The sequence below is a fragment of the Microtus ochrogaster genome, linkage group LG4 (assembly GCF_000317375.1).
Source record: "Microtus ochrogaster isolate Prairie Vole_2 linkage group LG4, MicOch1.0, whole genome shotgun sequence".
Classification (NCBI taxonomy): Eukaryota; Metazoa; Chordata; class Mammalia; order Rodentia; family Cricetidae; genus Microtus; species Microtus ochrogaster.
Window position 1 is genome coordinate 60,317,004 of NC_022030.1, and position 18,451 is coordinate 60,335,454.

An 18,451-nucleotide genomic window follows, 5' to 3' on the forward strand; every position below is an offset into this window, starting at 1 on the left:
AGTGTGCTGGAAGGTGGCCCTAGCGGTCACTGGGAAGCCGTGCCTGCATGTGTGTCCTGGTGGTTTTAGTGTGATTACCTGGGCTCGTCCTGGACTCCTACAGCACTTTTATTGTGGGTGCACAAATTTGGGTGTTCCGGTGTTCCAGGCTATACTGCTGTGCCTCTTTCAGTGGAAGCACGTGCCCTGTGATGCAGAGTTCTAGACTATGCGAATCCCCTCTTCCTGGCAGTCCCAGGCTCTCCTGGCAGGTGCACAGAGCTCCCTGGTGCAGAGTCCCAGGCATAGTAAGTGCTATGCCCTAGGGGTCCAGCAGGAAACACTCGAACTCTCGCCTCTTATACACCTTGCTCTCTAGAGGGAATGGAAGCATCATCCTGATACAACCCCCCAACAGGGAGACAGAGATGAAGTTACCCGAGTGTCTGAGAAGAGTGCTGTGGGCCAGAGGCAACAACAGTGCGAAGTCTTTGGAGGGAGAATATACACACAGGCCAGACTGGAGGGTGGCTGGATCGGTAGCGGAAATGCCCAGGCACAGCTGGACCTCAGAGTCTGCAGTGCCTTTTACAGACACAGTCTGTCCTCTGAGTAAGGGTCCCATCTCAAGCCTAGTATAAGAAACACCGTTCACCAGAATCACTTCTTTCTCCCATTGTGTTGACTGCAGTGGGGCCAGGTGGAGGCAGTAGTACAGTCTGGAAGCTGAGGCTGGCATCTGGCCAGAGTGGTCACGTGATACAGGTATCACACAGAGACCCCCACCCCCACACACACACCTATGGCACTGCTTGGGTTCTGTTGTTCCACTGACTAAGCACTCACAACTTGTTGGGGCATTTCTATGTTTCAGTTCCTAGAAGGAAAGGTCACACCCTCCTTCGGGAGTCTCTATGATAACATTTCCAGGTCCCCGTGGCCAGCTGTTCTCCACCATGCCATCACTATGCAGTGGGTCAAATAACTTCTTCCTTTGCATTTTCCTGGTGCTGGTGGTCTCTCCTTCAGTTCCTGCATCTCTGTAGGAAGATGCCCTCCATGAAGCCTGTGTGTAGACACGCTGAAAGTCTCCTCCCTTCCTCTTTCCTCAAACTAAGCCTAACTTCCAAACTGCTAAAATAAAGTAAAGTGAAGGCCAGAAGTCAGTTTGTTCTGACTTGAGCTGCGTTTATGTTGCCTGTGACCTGGGATACTGACAAACTCACTCTCTCTGTGACACAGCAAGCAGGTCCCTGTCTGGGGTGTCCTCCCTTCCCTGCACAGTTCTTCCTTACATTGGGTATAAACAGTGCCTCCTGGTGCCTCAGCCTGGCACCCTCCTGCCTCCTCTACAGGTTGCGTGTTTGTTTTTTCCTCATTGGGTACTACTATCGCTCTCTTTGCTCTTGAAAATACATCTTCCTCTGGGGTTGCTAGACTTTTATTACATGATTTTGCTGGCACCCAGGGCATTTGGAGATTGGTAGATTCAAACCTGTCTTTATCTCAGTATTTTAAGGCTTTTCTAGAAAACTATTTTCTCTGGGCAAAAATGGCTGTTTTTCCCCGTGGTTTCTCCTGCTAGGCAGTGCCACGTTTCCCTTTTTAGAGAGGTATGGTATGTGCACCCATAATCTCTATATTCCCAGCACGTGGATGGCTGAGGCGGGAGGGTTACAAGTTCAAGACCATCCTGATCTACATACCAAAAGGAGCAACAGGACAAATTACTTTCTCAGACCTCCCCTTGCCACCTTCCCCCCCCCACCCCGTCACCACAGACATTTCTCCCGTCTTGACAAAACTGTGTCTTTTTTTTTTTTTAACTCAGTTTTAGTTGCTTGTTTCATCAAACCTTTTGACTATAGAATTTTTGTGCATGAGGAGAACTAGGCGCTGTCTGCTCTGATTTGCTCTCCTCTCTGTTGGTGGCTGTGTTTCTTTGTTGGAGATATATACATATATGTGTGTGTATATATGTATGTATATATATTAATGTTGTTATTGAGCTATATATTTATCTCCATTCTCCTCTCTTCCTCTCCCATGGTCCCCCTGCTCCCAATTTATTCAGGAGATCTTATCTTTTTCTACTTTCCATGTATGTCTCTCTTAGGGTCCTCATTGTTCTCTAGTTTCTCTGGGGTTGTGAATTGTAGGCTGTCTTTCTTTGCTTTGTGACTAAAAGTGAGTATATGTCTTTCTGGGTCTGAGTTACCTCACTTGATATGATGTTTTCTAGATCCATCCATTTGCACGCAAATTTTAAGCTGTCATTATTTTTTTCTGTGTTTCAATATGTAAGTGTACCACATTTTCCTTATCCGTTCTTCAGTCGAGGGGCATTTAGGTTGTTTCCAGGTTCTGTCTATGACAAACAATGCTGCTTTGAACATAGTTGAGCACATGTCCTTGTGGTATGTATGATTGAGCATCCTTTGGGTATATACCCAAAAGTGGTATTACTGGGCCTTGAGGAAGGTTGTTTCCTAATTTTCTGAGAAATCTCCATACTGATATCCAAAGGAGCTGTGCCAGTTTGTACTCCCACCAGCAGTGGAGGAGTGTTTCCTTTACCCCTCATCCTCTGTTGGAATCTTCTTGAAAGCCCCACTTTGGCCTTTGTTACTTGTGGACAGACAAAGTCTCATCATTCAGCTGGTCCCCAGAAGCAACATAGCAGATTCTGTGTGGTTCCCATGTCCCTGGAGTTAACCCTACAGTGAGTAAGACCTGGAGAGGTGCTGGGTGAAGGATCATGCTGGGCCTTATGATGCCATCACCAGGATACTGACTGGATGCCACCTGCTTTGCTTCCTGCATATATGGCCACTTTTTTGGTGTGGCCCTTAGGTGACCTCAGGCTGTTGTGGCCCACAGTTGTCTGTCAGCATCTTCTCAGTGTTTACACTCTCCACTTGTCCTACTGGGACATGGGGGAGGAGGGGAGACTCTGTAGTGCTAGCCACTAGATCCTTGGGGTGTGGGGCAACCCAGCAGGATGTGAGACCCCAGTGCCACCCCTGTGAATTGCTGCTCCCATCTCTGCTACACCTGGATATGCCTTTGCTTGGTGGCAAACGGTAGGACCCTTTTGGGATTTCCTGGGCTCCTGAAAAACACAGTTTTTCCGGCAGTTTTAAATGTTTGGTCATTTTACATGAATTATGGGGGAAATGGTGTGGAACGTGAATCTAGGAGGTATTCCTGTCTTTGTCCCACCCTGAGAAGGTTCAGCATGTACCGCCGCAGACAGGCAAGACCATGGTGGGCTTAGCACAGAGAACCTCTAAGCCTAGGATGGGAACAGGACAGGAGCGTCCTGGGTTAGCCTAGTCTGGAGCTGGCTGCGACCTGATCTTATGCAGCCCTGGGTGAATGTCCTCCCCTATCAGCTCACCTGCAGCATGGAATCCTGCATGCAGCACATGCACTGACTGTAATGTGACCTGGCTTGTGTCTGCCTTGCATTGGCAGCTTGTGTTTTCCTGACTGCCAGGAAGCCGGTGGAGATGCTGCACCTTCAAGGTGAGCCTGCTGCCACCACTTGGCCTCCTCACAAGAGTCAGCATGTCCTTAGTTTCTGGCTTCCTCATATGCTTGAGAGTAGAGGTCAGGAGGAGAGAGTGGCCAGGCATTTCTTCCTTAATCTGCAGTGGTCTGCATTTCTTTAGCTCTTTCTTCTTCCCTTAACCTCTTGGGTGGTGGTAACTGCATCTTCCAGGCCAGCACCCAGCCCTTAACTGCTTTTTTTTTTTTTTTTTTTTTTTTTTTTTTTGGTTTTTCGAGACAGGGTTTCTCTGTGGTTTTGGAGCCTGTCCTGGAACTAGCTCTTGTAGACCAGGCTGGTCTCAAACTCACAGAGATCCGCCTACCTCTGCCTCCCAAGTGCTGGGATTAAAGGCGTGCGCCACCACCGCCCGGCCCCTTAACTGCTTTTATCTGTTTGCATAAATCTGATGTGACCCAGCCTAAGTGGCATCTACTTCCTGCCTGTTAGAAACATTATCCCTGGCCCTCCCTTTTTCTCCCAGTGACACATAACAGTCTCTTGTCTTTGAGCTGTGGACCAGCCTCATAAAGGCCCTCACCCAACAGCACTCTCCAGAAGACCCTGCTGCCCTCAGCTTCTCTGTAACGCATGCTGTGCTGTGGTGAACTTGTTGCTGGACCACGGTGCTTAACGTCACCTGGGGAGATGGTCGAACAAAGAATTTCAGGTCCTGCTTACCATTTAGCATAACTATATTTCCCCCCTGCCTGGGTGACTGTCAGTGTCCTTGTCTGTCTGCTGACAAGGTGTTAAGCACTTCCGTGGCCCAGCTAAGGCTCTCAGGTCAACTGTCTTCCTGATCCAGGGTCAGTAGGAGCTCAGGAATTGGGAACACATGAGCCCACAAGTAAATGACAGTTGTGCCATTGATACTGGAAATCAAACCCAGGGCCCCACACATACTACTAGATCAATGCTTTATACTATTGAGTTTCATCCCCGGCCTCACTGGTGCCTTTTAATGTTTGACCGCAATATTCTCTTCTTCACCAGCTTCATCCTGACATGAACGGATACGTGAACTTTCCCCCTAGTCCCACCAGCCCCACCAAGGAACCAGGGGAGCCTCAGCCCAGCCAGGCTGGGCTCCAGGAAGATGTGGACATGAGCAGTGGCTCTAGCGGAAATGAAACCAATGAAAACTGCTCCACGGGGCGGGACTCTCAGGGCAGTGACTGTGATGACAGTGGAAAGGAGTTGCGGATGCTAATGGAACCTTCCAGCACTCACCCGAGGTAGGTTCAGCCTCAGGTCAGACCCTCACACACAGAACACCTGTGGCTTCCTCCCTATTTTCTGTTGCCCATCTTCAAGCAGCAAGTACTAGTACTGACTTGCAGGATTGCTGCACAGCTTAATTCTGTAGATGATATTTATTGGGGTCTGTCCTTCTGAATAATGATACTGCAGTCATTGCATTTCTGTCTGATGCCACTTGACAGACAGTCTGGTGAGATCTTGGAGGTGGCTGCTCTCACACCTACGAAGCAGGTCACAGAAAATATTGCTCCTTTTGCATTTCCATCTCTCAATGCGCAATTCTCCTGCTATCTGAAGATCTTCTGTTCCAGTTTTAACATAATTTTCCCTTTTTTAAATTTTAATGTGTATGGGTGTTTTGTCTTTATGTATGTCTGTGCACCACTGTGTGCTTAGTGACCACAGAGAACATAAGAGAGCGTCATCAGACCCCCTGAAACTGGAGTTACACAAGGGTGTAAGCAGCTATGTGGGTCCTGAGAATCAGACCTGGGTCCTCCGGAAGTGCTTGTCACTGAGCACTGAGCTGATTCTCCAGCCCTGATTTTTGTTTTGTGGGAAGACATGGAGACCATATATCAGGCATCAGGCATGCCCGGCAGGGACTTTATCCCAAAGCCATCACTCTATGCATCTGCTATTCTCTTAAAAGTCTCTGGTGTGATGTTCCTAGTCTGTGGTCACTGGCTGGATGCGGGGAGAGGCATATAGCGGTCTGACCCTGGGACTGTCATTATCTCTTCTTGCAGCCCTGATGCCTTCAGACTGATGATGTCGGAGCCGGAACACAACCCCTCCACAAGCGGCTGCAGGTGAGACCCACCACAGCTCCCACCTCATGCTCTTTCAACAAGTTGCAGGACTTCCTCTCAGGCCAGGTTTGAAAGTAATGTGACTCTTTTAAACTTGGATAAATCTGTTGATTTGACCGGGCAGTCAGTGTGACTGGTGGCATCTGCCTTTCATAAGACCGCTGGCCCCGTCCCTCCCTGAGGCGGTTGTTCTTGAACACCTTGTTTCTCCCCACCTCTATTCTAGGCAGCCTTGCCTCAGACCTGGATCTTCAACAGGAACTTCCTCACTCTTTTGCAACAAAGTATCTGTGTGTTCACAGACACTTTCTTATCATCTGTGGGGCTGAGACCTCTCTCCCAAGGCCTGTGGGCACTTGGCTGTTGAAGACCCATCATTCTTTGGATACCTTCTCCTCTGCATAAACCAGCAGCAGTTCCTTGCGTTCGCTCCAATCTTTCTCTGCTCTCTCTCTTCTCCCTGGAATCCCCTTCTTAAAGGTCCCCTTTCCTCTCTTTTGTTCTCATGGTCCGTGCTCATGTCTCCAGGAGCACTTTTGTTGTCCTCATACTGTCCTTGTCCCTCTGCATGGGGTGGGGAAGGAGACAGCCCAGTGGTAAAGCCTATACCACTATACCAAGGGTTGACTAACATCCCTCCTAAATGAGGTTCAGCCTGACCCCAGGGGAAGGATCTTGTTGAAAGGACTTCTCTCTCTGGGTGAGAACAGGGATTCTTATCAGTCTGTGGTCTCCTGAAAGGAGGGCATTTAGTCATGACTTCCTTGACTACAACTGAGAAGGTGTTGCTGGCCTATGGTGAGGGAGGCCAGGGATGAATACGGCTCTCTCTGTCTCCAAATACTGCCTTTACATTTGCTTGCCTTTTTCTTGAATTCCACAGTAGCGAGCAGTCTGCCAAAGCTGACGCACACAAAGAGCTGATAAGAACACTGAGGGAGCTGAAGGTCCACCTCCCTGCAGACAAGAAGGCCAAGGGGAAGCCCAGCACGCTGGCAACCTTGAAGTACGCCCTGCGGAGCGTAAAGCAGGTGAAGGGTACGTGCACTTTGCACGTCTGCTCAACCCACTGAAACAAGGGGGGTTTTGTTTGCTCACTTATTCTTTGTGTGTATGTGTCTGTGTGTCTCTGTGTGTGGTGGTGGGTGGCATGTGCGTTGCACATGCGTGTGTAAGTCAGAAGACAACCTTGTGGAGTTGGTTACTTCTTCCATCTCTATTTCCAGAGATTGGACTCAGGAGGTTTTCACAGCAAGAGCCCTTACCCTCTGATCCATCTTTCCCAGCCCTGGAAATACATTTTTTTGGTTTTGTTTTTTTTTTTTGCCCCTAAAAATTTATTTATTTATTATGTATACAGTGTTCTGCCTGCATGTATGCTTGCATACCAGAAGAAGACACCATATCTCATTACAGGTGGTTGTGAGCCACCATGTGGGTGCTGGGAATTGAAGTTAATACCTCTGGAAGAACAGGCAGTGCTCTTAACCTCTGAGCCACCTCTCCAGCCCCCAGAAACACATATTAAATGTCCCAAACTATAGTATAAATAGTGCCAGTTTTCTAAGATCTAACCCTGAAATGGCAGAAGGAAGCAATAAAAATACAATGAAGTTAATGTTGGTTGAGAACCATGGTTCATTGCTATATTCTATTAAACCAGATTTTTAGAGACAAAACCAAAAATAGGCAGAAACCATGGTGAGGGAGGCCAGAGATGAATACGGCTCTCTCTGTCCCCAAACGCTCTCTTCACAAGGCTCACATTTGCTTGCCTTTTCCTTGAATTCCACAGAAGTGAGCAGTCTGCCAAAGCTGACACATGGGTGGGAGAAGTCCATTTACTTCATAAGCTTCCCGTAGTAAGGTCAGGTCTTCTGCAGAAGTCTTGCATAGTCTAGACTCTGAGATGTGTTTGGGACAATGACCATGAGTTCAGAATGTTGGTCACACGCTACCATGAGCTGCATGGGTCAGAATTGAAGTACATTCCTGAGGTCTTATCCACCTCTAACCTGTTGCCTGAGAAAAGATACAGAGGGGCTTTCTAGGTCTTCACGCTGGCTTTTTTGAAAGCAGGATCTCAGGCAGCCCATGCTGAGCACAGACTCACTACGCTTGCAGTGTAACTGAGGATGATCTGAAATTCTAGATCCTTTTGCCTCCACCTTCCAACTGCTAGGATTATAGACTATACTACCATATCTGGTTGTATGTGATGCTGGGGTCTAACTTAAGGATTTATGTAGGCACTCTACCAACTGAACTAAATTCCAGGCATAGCACTGTGTGTGTGTGTGTGTGTGTGTGTGTGTGTGTGTGTGTAGTCTGTGTACCTGAATATATGCACCAAGTGTGTGCAGTGCCAGTCAAGGCCATAAGATGGCATCAGATCCTCTGGAACTGGAGTTCCAAGCAGTGTGAGTCACCCTCTGGGTGCTCGAATTTGAACCCTGGTCCTCTTAACCAGATGAGCCACATCTCCAGCCTCTTCCTCCAAGGCACTTTTTAATTCACGAACTCAACTCAGATGACTCATTTCCTGTTTATCTAAAAATATTTACCTACGAAACCTTTTCTGCCCTGGTGATTATTTCAGCCAAGAAGGAAAGAGACAGGGCACAGCAGCACCACCCATCACTGGGTTCTGTCACAGGACAGCCCTCACCGTCATGCATGCAAGGTCAGGGGCAGCTCACTTAGCAATCGTAGTCTTGGGCCTTCAAAATGCAGAACCTGCTGCTGTTTGAGAAGACAGAATATGGCAGAACATTTTAACTGGTCCTGAAGTCGAAGACTGAGGCTTCTAAATAAGAACTTGGAAAAGAGCTGAGGTGATTCCCTATTTGGAGAGGCACTAGGTCATAGCACCCCAGCAGACTCAGCTCTCTTTCAGGTTGCTCCTGCCCAGCACCTGCATGGGTCAGCTTCCCCGTCTCCTGTTTCCCAGGCCATTGCAGTTGCCCTTGACTCCCAGACACCTGGGCACACTGCCCAGGCGGAAGGCAGGCAGTCCCTCCTGAGGCTGAGCCCTCAGTCCCCTGGATGGGCCATTCTAGGAAGGCTTAGCTGTAGGCATTGGAAGAAAGGCCCAGAAGCCTTCAGTCAGTTGCTAGGCACAGGGATATGAGCTTTGTGGCTGCTCCACTGGGGAGAAAATATCTTCCTATAGCCCTGGCTCAGAGTGCTGAGTGCTTAGACCCTTTTCTTAGTCCGTTTTCTTTCCAGCCACTGATGGTGGGTGCTGTCGCTGGCTATGTGATCTTTTACGATGAACTGGTAGAGGCTAACATCCCATGGGGGCAGGGAAGGCAGGTGCCATGGACAGGTGATGCGAAAATCAAGCCCCCCACCACCACTTCACCCATGTGTGGTGCCTGTGTGAACACCACCCCACTGTGCCATTGGCCACAGTCACACACATGTGCTGAAGGCTGAGTACTACATGTTACAAGCACACATCAAAATAGACAAAGTTGAAAGGCTAAGATCTAGGCAGTGTGGCCTTCGCGGTTAGTATTACTGGCTTGTCTGAAGCCAGCAAGCAAGCATCTAGGCCAGATGTGTGTCCAGCAGTCTAGGTATGAACTTGTACTTTAGACGGTCTTCTGTTTCTAAGTCTCTGGACAGCTTTTTGTCCATAGCAGGCAGGTTGCTGCTATTGATCTAGTCCTTGGAGCCAGCTGTAGAGGCATTATTCTCCGTGTGCTGGCCTCTGGGCACGTTTGAGTGCTCTCTTCAAACCTCTGTGTACCCCTTCCTAAGCTACTGTCCCTTTTGGAAGATTGATGTGTTCTAAACAGTGCTGCCTGCTAGCCAGTGCTGGTTAGGCTAAACCTGTCTAGGAACCTGGTGCTCTAAGGCCAAACCCCACAGTAGAGAGACCCTGGCCTCTGCCTAAGGAAGACCCTGCTCTCTAGAAAGAGCAGCTCCGTGAGTCAGTCTGACTTGGAGGCAGCTCGCTCTCCGGGGACTGTTGGTTTCCATGCTTCATGCGTGGCCTCTGCAGTAACTTCAGAACATGGGAGCTCTGCCAAATCAAGAACTTTCCTAAGCCTTCCAGCAGAGAGCACGCTCAGAAACCTACTAGGCTGTGAAGGTCGAGTAATCAACATCAGATAAGACCCAGCCAAGGGTCCAAAGACCTCACCACCACACTGCAGGGAACACTTGCTTGGCTGGATCCCAGGGTCAAACTCCATCCAGGAAACTGCCACCATGGGCTCCGTCTAGAGGGCACGTGGAGCTATGGAGGCAGGAGTGGACTGACTGTTTTTGCTGCCATCAGAAGTGAGAGCTGCTGTGACTTGGCTCCCCCAGGATCCTACCAGAAAGGAACTCATGTCAGTTCATTTACAGGTGCTGCTCAGAGCAATTTCTTTCCAGTCTGGCTTCTGATAGCTGTTCCTCTTTCAAGTAGTGGGTTTCACCTGCATGGAAGTCCCTAAAAGGACCACTGAGGCTCAGTCAGGTACAGGGGCTGCTGCTGTGGTCCTAAGTAAGATCATTGTGGTCGTATCACACTTCAGAGCCATATGGACCCTTAGGACTTAAAGTAATGTATTTGTCAGTTTTTAAATTTGTAAGAAGGCCTGACGTGTCAGAGAACATCTCCGGTCTGCTCTTGAGTGTTGGTCACTCATGTCTACATTCTCTATATCCAGAATATTCTATCTCATCCCACTTGTTCATTTGAGAAAAATGGACCCCACCTGCAGGGGCCAGTGAGCGTGTGCTGTCATGCTGGTTTCAGCTGCTAAACACGGCTGTCATTTCTCCTGTAGCTAATGAGGAGTACTACCAGCTGCTGATGTCCAGTGAGAGCCAGCCCTGCAGTGTGAATGTGCCTTCCTACACCATGGAGCAGGTTGAGGGCATTACCTCAGAGTACATCGTGAAGAACGCTGTGAGTGTTTTGACAGGGCGTGAGTTCTCCCTTGGGTAAGCCAGCTGGTCCCCTGTCAGGAAGCAGGCCTGTTCCTCCCAATAAAATAAAGTCACGATGCTGGTGATTCTGGAGTGAAGTCATGTTCTAGACTTCTGCTCTTTCCTGGGAGATTGTCTTCGTCTCTGGCTGACTCTGACTCATAGCTCCCAGTCTTAGAGAAGCCCAGTTGTGGTGAAGCTTGAGGCTCCAGCTTTCTGTGGCTTCAGGATGAAGAGACAGATTCGGTGACCATCTGTTTGTCCAGGCTTAGTGGTAATAAGGTCCGGGTCAAAGCCCACATTTCTGAATATGTAAAGGCCTGGGGGAGGAGAGGCCATGCTCCTGAATTCTCAGTGAGAACCGACAGTAATACTGGGAAGAATAGTGGTGACCCTTGCCTCAGTCTAGCTCCTCAAACCTGCCAGCCAAATCCCTCCAAGGGGGCTGGCCTGTGATCAGAGAGGCAGGCAGCTCTGCAGGCCACCCACATTACCTGAGAGAGACCAGCTGTCAAAGGTCACTGCTGTGCCAGGGGAGCACAGGAGCTGGGCAAGGCTGGCCTGATGTGCCGTTCCTGCTGGTGTTATGTTGGGTGTCGGCATTAGAACAGGAAAGTCAGCTTGGCCAGGCTTGAGGAGGCCCAGACACACCCTGGTCCTCGCGTCAGGGTGTTCCCACTAGCCTTATATAACCGATCAGTTCCTACTGCCTATAATCACTGCTCATGTTCTCCGTTTCCAGGATATGTTTGCTGTAGCCGTGTCCCTGGTTTCTGGGAAGATCCTGTACATCTCTAACCAAGTTGCCTCCATTTTTCACTGTAAGAAGGATGCCTTCAGTGACGCCAAGTTTGTGGAGTTCCTGGCTCCTCATGATGTCAGTGTGTTCCACAGCTGCACCACCCCTTACAAGCTGCCACCCTGGAGTGTGTGCAGCGGATTAGGTGAGGTCCTGGCTGCAGTGCCTCGTTCCCGCTAAGGGGGAGTGTGGAGAAGGCTGCTCCCCATCTCAGTTATGTCAGAATGCCCCATGGAGCCCTCCAAAGGGGCTAGCGTTCACTGATCTGTCCAGGGTAAGAGGCAAACAGTTGTTTGTCCCTAGAATAAATAGCCTTTTAGTAAACCCCAGAAAAACTTCAAAATTAGGCATTTTAAAATGAAGTTACGCTGAGTAGGACTCCTCGCATAACTGCAGTGTGGGGGGACGGGGTGCATCCTGCAGGCAGAGGGATGTTAAGTGGAATGCCAGCTTCCTTTGGCAGTTAAGTCCCCCCATGACCTCAGCTGCCATAATGGACAGGTGTGACATTCATTGGGGTGACGTCTCAGGGATCTTCACCTGGACTGGAGTAAGGTTCATAAGTATAGGTAATAAAGCTCTCTGAGCTTCTGCGGCACTTTCCCTGCTCATTAACAATAAGTATGTATGTCTACTGTGTGATCCACCCGTGTCCAAGCCCTTGCCCTTGCCCAGCCCCTCTCATCTGGCGTCCACTGTGTGCCTCCTCTCCCTGGAGCCAATTTTGGCATTCTCCTTGAGCTCTTCCAGCTCCACCCCGAGCCTCTTCAGTCGGCTGTAGTTCGTGATTTGTCCCCTCCAAAATTTGTGCTAGAATTTGCTGATGTCACAGTACTGAGGTGGGACCTTGAGGTGTTGAGATCATGAAGAGGGACTAATGCCTTTCTCCTGGGTCAAGAGTCTCATGTCAGGACTCAACTAGCCCCTAGGGGATGGTTCGCTAAAGCAAGGCTGCCCCTTCTGCGTGTGCCCTCCACCCTGTTTCCCACCATGATTTGAAGCAGTATCTGGCCCTCCCCAGCAGCTCTTTGAACCCTTGCAGTGTTCTGTTGGACTTTCCAGCCATTAGAACCATGAGCTATCGTCTCCTAAGTCATCTTGACAGATTGTCATAGCAACAGAAACAGACTGAAACAGTACTGGTGCCAAGAACTGGGTACTGCTGCAGTGGAACTCGGGAGTGGGGAGCAGCTGAACCGTTTCAAAATGCAAACCAGAAAAGGCCTGAGTGTTGAGGGCAGTTCTGGTGTGGGAGCAGAGGAAGACAGAAGGACTGGGGAAAGCTCTGATTTGCATACGTGGCTGTGACCAACATGCTGATGGTAGTGTCGGGAATGGCTATTCTGGAGAGTGATCGCAGTCTGACCACATGCAGAGTAGAAAGGAATGCAGGGGTGCAGTCAGGCAGATTGCTAAAGGATTCCACAGGTAGAAGATGAACAGCAGTGGAGACCTCACCACAGGGAAAACCCCAAAGGAACATCAGAGATCTTCGAGGATGCCTCTGATCCCTGCATCCACACATTGCTCTCTCCAGCTCCGACTGTGGTCCCTGTGCTGAGGGTGCAGCCCTCACTCCTCCAGGGAGTGTAAGCCCCAGAAGACACACTAGTGTGTGTACCCAGAGATAAATCCCTGAGTGTTTACACCGCCGGTTCTGAAATGCTTGGCAGTGTCCTCATGAGGCTGATTCTGCAGGCAGGAAGGCACAGCTTCCTTGGCCACAGGGCAGAGCTGCCGCAGAGAATATCACCAAGACTGTGTTAGGCAGTGCTGACGGGGGCTGCCTGCCACCCTGGGAAACCAACGGAGGCCAGCCACACATCCCAGGAAAACCACAGGTAACCCTGACAGCTAACACTGCACTGAGCCCAGCAAGCCATGGGGCAGGGCTACTTGGTGCTTTGAGGGCCCATACCAGATGTGTAGGGGTGGTCCCTGGGACAACATGATGATCCTACAGCTTTAAGACAAGGTCTGTGGGCCCTGGTTTCAGACTTGCCAGAGGCCTATCACCCCCTCCTTCTGGCCAGCCTTCCTCTGGAACAGTGTGCCTATCCCACACCCTCTCACTGTACAGCAGATGATTGGCTTGAGTTCACACCTGGCCTTTGGACTTTCAGATTGACACAGAGATTATGGGATGGAATTGATTATAGTTTGCATTGGGAGAAGAACATGAGCTATGGCAAGCCAGATGGACCACCTGTGGTCTAGATGTGGGCTGTTCTTTTTAAACTCATGCTGAACGCTAGGGTCACTTGTGGAATGCTGAATGACTTCTTTAAGGGGTAACTGAGTCACTCGGAGGGATTGGCAGGTGTGCTTTTGTTCTCTTGGGACTGGATTACTCTGATCATTGGGTACCATGGCACTGGCAGCCCCTCTCTCCTGCCGTTCTGGCTACAGGCCTCTTGTGGTTAAACTTTGCAAGTCTGTGTTCTGTTTTGCAAGCTTATTGTAAAGACTCTGACCCTGGGAGAAAAGGGGCTGCAGTGCTTTCAGGTCACAGCACTGCCACTGGCGGAGGGTTGAGGGTGAGCTAGCCTCCACCATCATAGACAAGGCTAGACAGCAAAAGTTCTTTAGTGTCTGTCCACACATGCCTGCTGATCACAGCCTTATGGGCTTTAATGCTCAGAGCTGAAGCTGTACTAAAGGCTGTAGCTTCCGAGGAGCCAGAGGAACAAGGACAACATTCTGATTGCTCTGGCCTTGTCCCTGGGAGCTGGCAAGTCATTGATCTCCGCTTACACAGCGGCTTCTCAACCCTTGTCATCGCCACCTAGACTCTGTGGCCGGCTTGAGGACCTCTCCCGTCATCAGTTCCTCTCCTCCCCGTTCCCATTCTGTCATCATCAGAGGTGGACACTGCCACTATGTCCTTCACCAGCATGACAAACGAACCCCTTCAGTAGGCAGCCTGGGGTTGATGCATCTTTTGTTTGAGCGTTTCTTCCGAAGGAGGTTGTTTACTTTCTTCCTAAACCCAGAGACTGGGCAGACCGTTAAACATTTGCCATGTGAGTTATGGGGGCATGGTCAGGATTGTGGAGAGGAAGTGGCTTGGTAGGTGGATGGACAGCTCAGCAGTCTGGGCCACCTCTCCAGAAAGAGATGAGCAGAGTATGGCTAACTAGGAAAGAGGGCCTTTTCTGGGGGCCTCTGCAGGCTGGTAATTCTGGATCATTTTCTATAACCAGTCATTTCCTGTGTTTCTTTATTTCTTTTGAATGAAAGAAATACTATGTATAAGCTGAAGTCTAAGGTCTTTTTAACCTTCAAACTATTACAGAGACACCTGCTTCCCGTTCCCTGACGTGAGGTCCAATGAGCTCACATTTCCCAAGACACTGTAAATGTTAAAGTGAAGTTGATATTTTCCAAATGCCTTGAGTCAGTTCTATCAGAAGCAAGCATTTCAGAAACAGCAGTGCAAACACTCAGGGATTTATCTCTGGGTACACACACTAGTGTGTCTTCTGGGGCTGAGCTGCCAAGTGTGTCAGTAGCACCACTGTGCACCATTCAGGAGTTTTAAACACATTTTGTAGCTCTTGCCAGAAATCCTAGCACTAGAGAGGCAGAGGGTGAAGGATTGCCTCAAATTCCAGGCCCACCAGGGCTTTTAATAAAACCCAGTCTCCCAGAGGAAAAACAAAACTTTTCTAAAGCCCTGGCTGTAACTTGTAGGACAGTCTGATTCGGTGCCCAGCACACTTCAGAACTGTACCGACTAGAAAAGCACTAGAAGAACTCTTTTGTACTAGGGCCCACTCACGGTTGCACCTTAGTCTGACTGAGCCTGTGTTTGTTGACTTGGGTAAATGACTCTGGTTTTTTTTCCTGCAGATTCTTTCACTCAAGAGTGCATGGAGGAAAAATCCTTTTTCTGCCGTGTCAGGTAAGTCTAGTCTAGTGTCCAGTCTTCCTGACTCAGAAAACAATACAGACAGTCCCCTACCAGTACTTGTAGAACTAGAGGTGTATGCGTTGCCTGCCCCCCAGATCTGAGAGTGAGATCTGACACAGCTTCTATAGAGCCTGTGAGGAATCTCATGATATCTGTGCAAAGGGAGTGGGTACCAACCTGCTCTCTGCCCCCCCCACACACACACACAAAGAGGCTCCACACTGGCCCTCTGTTGCTGAGGAAGACATTCCCTAGGACCATGGGCCAGGCAGTGTTTGTAGCCCTAAACGTGCGCTTGCATTTTTTGGGTTAGAGTCACAGTGTTCCTTGCAGGCTCTTTGTAACTACCTGAGCATCCAGGACAAGGTCAGCCATGACCCCGAGGAGAGTAGAGTCCAGAATCCCTCTAAGGATGCAACTTCCCTTTTCCAGTTGCTTTGCCCTAATCTAGCTCAAGAGAAAGGCTGGAAGATCTCCTACTGCCCGTTGTGTGGACTCTGACCATTGACCCTTCGATGTGGGTCTAATGGAGAAGGCTTAAAGACGGGCACATGCCAGCTTCTCCAGTGGGTACAGATGTGTGCTGCCTTTGGTATGGCCTAGGTTCCCACCAGAGGCTTTGCTGTGGCATCCTGGTTCAGCATCCTTGGTATCTGGTCCAACAAATGGAAGAACTGCTTAGCTCTACCAGCCAGGGGTGGAGCTAGCTAGCAGGCCAAGACTTTTCTTTGTCTTGACTCAGAACCTTGACCCTCACTCCTCTCCACACTCCTCTCTCTACAGTGTTGGGAAACACCACGAGAATGAGATTCGCTACCAGCCCTTCCGCATGACACCCTACCTGGTCAAGGTGCAAGAGCAGCAGGGTACCGAGAGCCAACTCTGCTGCCTGCTACTGGCAGAGAGGGTACACTCGGGCTATGAAGGTACAGCCATGCCTGACCAGGGAGCACTCATGTTAGCCCATCCTTCTTGCCTTGATACATGATGTCTAAAAAGTACCTAGCTGCTCATCCGCCTTGGCCTTTCCCTAACCTTCTCAGCCTCCATCTTCCCTAACTTCCTCTTTTTACTATCTGGCTCTCCCCACAGCCGCTGAAGGTAGCTGTATCCATTTCCGTGTCCCCCTCCCATCCCCTAGCTATGCTGTCTTTGATCTACAAAGTGGTACCAGCTTTGACAGGTCTGAGGCCCCATATCCCTCCCTTCTTTGTCCCTCATCCTTGCCTCTGCTTCATGACATCTCAGTACCCCCAGAACCATACTTAACTCCCTCAGCCTCCAGTGCTGGGCCATCTTTGTTCCTGCCTTGGCCCATCCTGACTCCATTTGGACTGCCTCCCAACTGTGGTTTCTGTTGACCCCTGAGTCTTCACTCTGCACTTCCCTCTGCCTGGTTTTCCCTGCAGCTCAGCCTATGGCCATCCAGCCTTTCTAATGCTGTCCCACCATTAACGGCTCCTTAGGCTACCCTGGCTCCTGACAATCAGGCTTCTCCCGTGGAGCCCAAGGGAAGCTGTGCCATCCTGGTGATCATCTTCTTGGGAATCCCTCTTAAGTAACTGTTTTTTTCCCCCCTTTGGGTTTTTTTTTTTTTTTTTTTTTTTTTGATTTTTCGAGACAGGGTTTCTCCATAGCTTTTTGGTTCCTGTCCTGGAACTAGCTCTTGTAGACCAGGCTGGCTTGCCTCTGCCTCCTGAGTGCTGGAATTAAAAGTGTGCATCACCCACGCCTGGCAGCAACTGTTTTCTGATACCAGGGGTCCTTGTGCCTAATCCAAGGCCTAGCCAGCAGCTATTTATTTTCTGTGTGTCAACTCAGGGGTCACAGGACTTCAGATCCCCTGAGGGGTAGCCCCACCCTACCCCAGAAGCATTTAGACTGTTTTCCCTGAATTGTAATCTTTTGATGTTTTGTTCCTAAAAGTGATAGCTTACACTTTTCTCTAACATGTATATCTGCATCCAGAACATTCTCTTCCAAGTGTGCATTAAGAATGTAGAGAGGAGGAACAGCTTGTAACCCCAAATTATAAGGGTCTTTCGAGAACCAAGGATTTTAGAATCTGATGGTGAGGAGCACACTGGATACGGGATACATGACTTCGGGGTGGAATGTATTGTCTTTGGCCTCCCTGGAAACTGTCAAGTTTTCCAGGGCAAGGGCATTGGCAAACTCTAAGTCCAGACTTAGGACTTGTAACTCATTTTCTAAAGGCAGTTAGTTCAGGTATTGTAGTTTCATCTTACAAACCATGATGGCAGCCTTCAGTCCTGGGTCCACGTATCTCAGGTAGCATGGCAGCTCCTGTTGGCCACCCCAGAGAAGTTGAGGAGGCTGTGAGTGGCCAGCTAGTTGGGGTTAGCCTTGATGCTTCACGGCTTCACCATGGTGGCTCTGTTGTTCAGTCAGCCTTCTCATTTTCTCAATGGCTGCACGTTACTCTCAGCCCCTGTGGTTTCCCTAGTCAAAACACAGCTATGTGTTTCTTAGAAGTGGAAATTCTGTTCTTGCAGCCCCGAGGATTCCTCCTGAGAAGAGAATTTTTACAACAACCCATACACCAAACTGCTTGTTCCAGGATGTGGATGAAAGGTGAGTCGTGTTCCACTGTCCACTCACAACCCCTCTGGTGCAGAGTTTTCTTCTGTGGCTTTCTGGGGGGCCCACTACCCAGCTTCCAAATAAATCACACACGGAGGCTTATTATACATGTATATGTGTGTTTGTATGTGTGTGTGTTTGTATGTGTGTGTATATTTCATTTATTTCATGTGCATTGGTGGTGTTTTGTCTGCATATATGTCTGTGTGAGGGTGTCAGGTCTTCTGGAACTGCAGTTACAGACACTTGTGAGCTGCCATGTGGTGCTGGGAATTGAACTGGGTTCTCTGGAAGAGCAGTCAGTGCTCTTAATTGCTGAACCATCTTTCCATCCAGCCCCTGTGTATTCTTACTTATTAATGCCCTGGACTTAGCTTGGCTTGATTCTTTCTAGCTTTTCTAACTTAAATTATTCTCACCTCCCCCACCCCCACCCACAGACAGGGTTTCTCTGTAACTTTGGAGCCTGTCCTGGAACTAGCTCTTGTTGACCAGGCTGGCCTTGAACTCACAGAGATCTGCCCCATATCTCTGCAGTCTAGTACTGGAATTAAAGGCTTGTGACGCCACCACCTGATCCAACTACTTTTTCTTTTTGCTTTGGA

The 18,451-nt window shown here is 49.4% G+C and overlaps 1 protein-coding gene across 1 annotated transcript in view; it reads left to right on the forward strand.

Moving 5' to 3' along the window:
* The window catches only part of Per2 (period circadian regulator 2), a 52,175-nt gene that overhangs the window by 4,472 nt on the left and 29,252 nt on the right, over window positions 1–18,451 (forward strand). Inside the window, exons 2-9 of the mRNA XM_013351748.2 lie at window positions 4,526–4,767; window positions 5,542–5,604; window positions 6,488–6,642; window positions 10,389–10,510; window positions 11,273–11,474; window positions 15,182–15,233; window positions 16,026–16,168; window positions 17,759–17,837. Of these exons, the coding sequence (XP_013207202.1) occupies window positions 4,538–4,767; window positions 5,542–5,604; window positions 6,488–6,642; window positions 10,389–10,510; window positions 11,273–11,474; window positions 15,182–15,233; window positions 16,026–16,168; window positions 17,759–17,837 (1,046 nt within the window). The 5' untranslated portion in view covers window positions 4,526–4,537. The remainder of the gene's footprint in view (window positions 1–4,525; window positions 4,768–5,541; window positions 5,605–6,487; window positions 6,643–10,388; window positions 10,511–11,272; window positions 11,475–15,181; window positions 15,234–16,025; window positions 16,169–17,758; window positions 17,838–18,451) is intronic.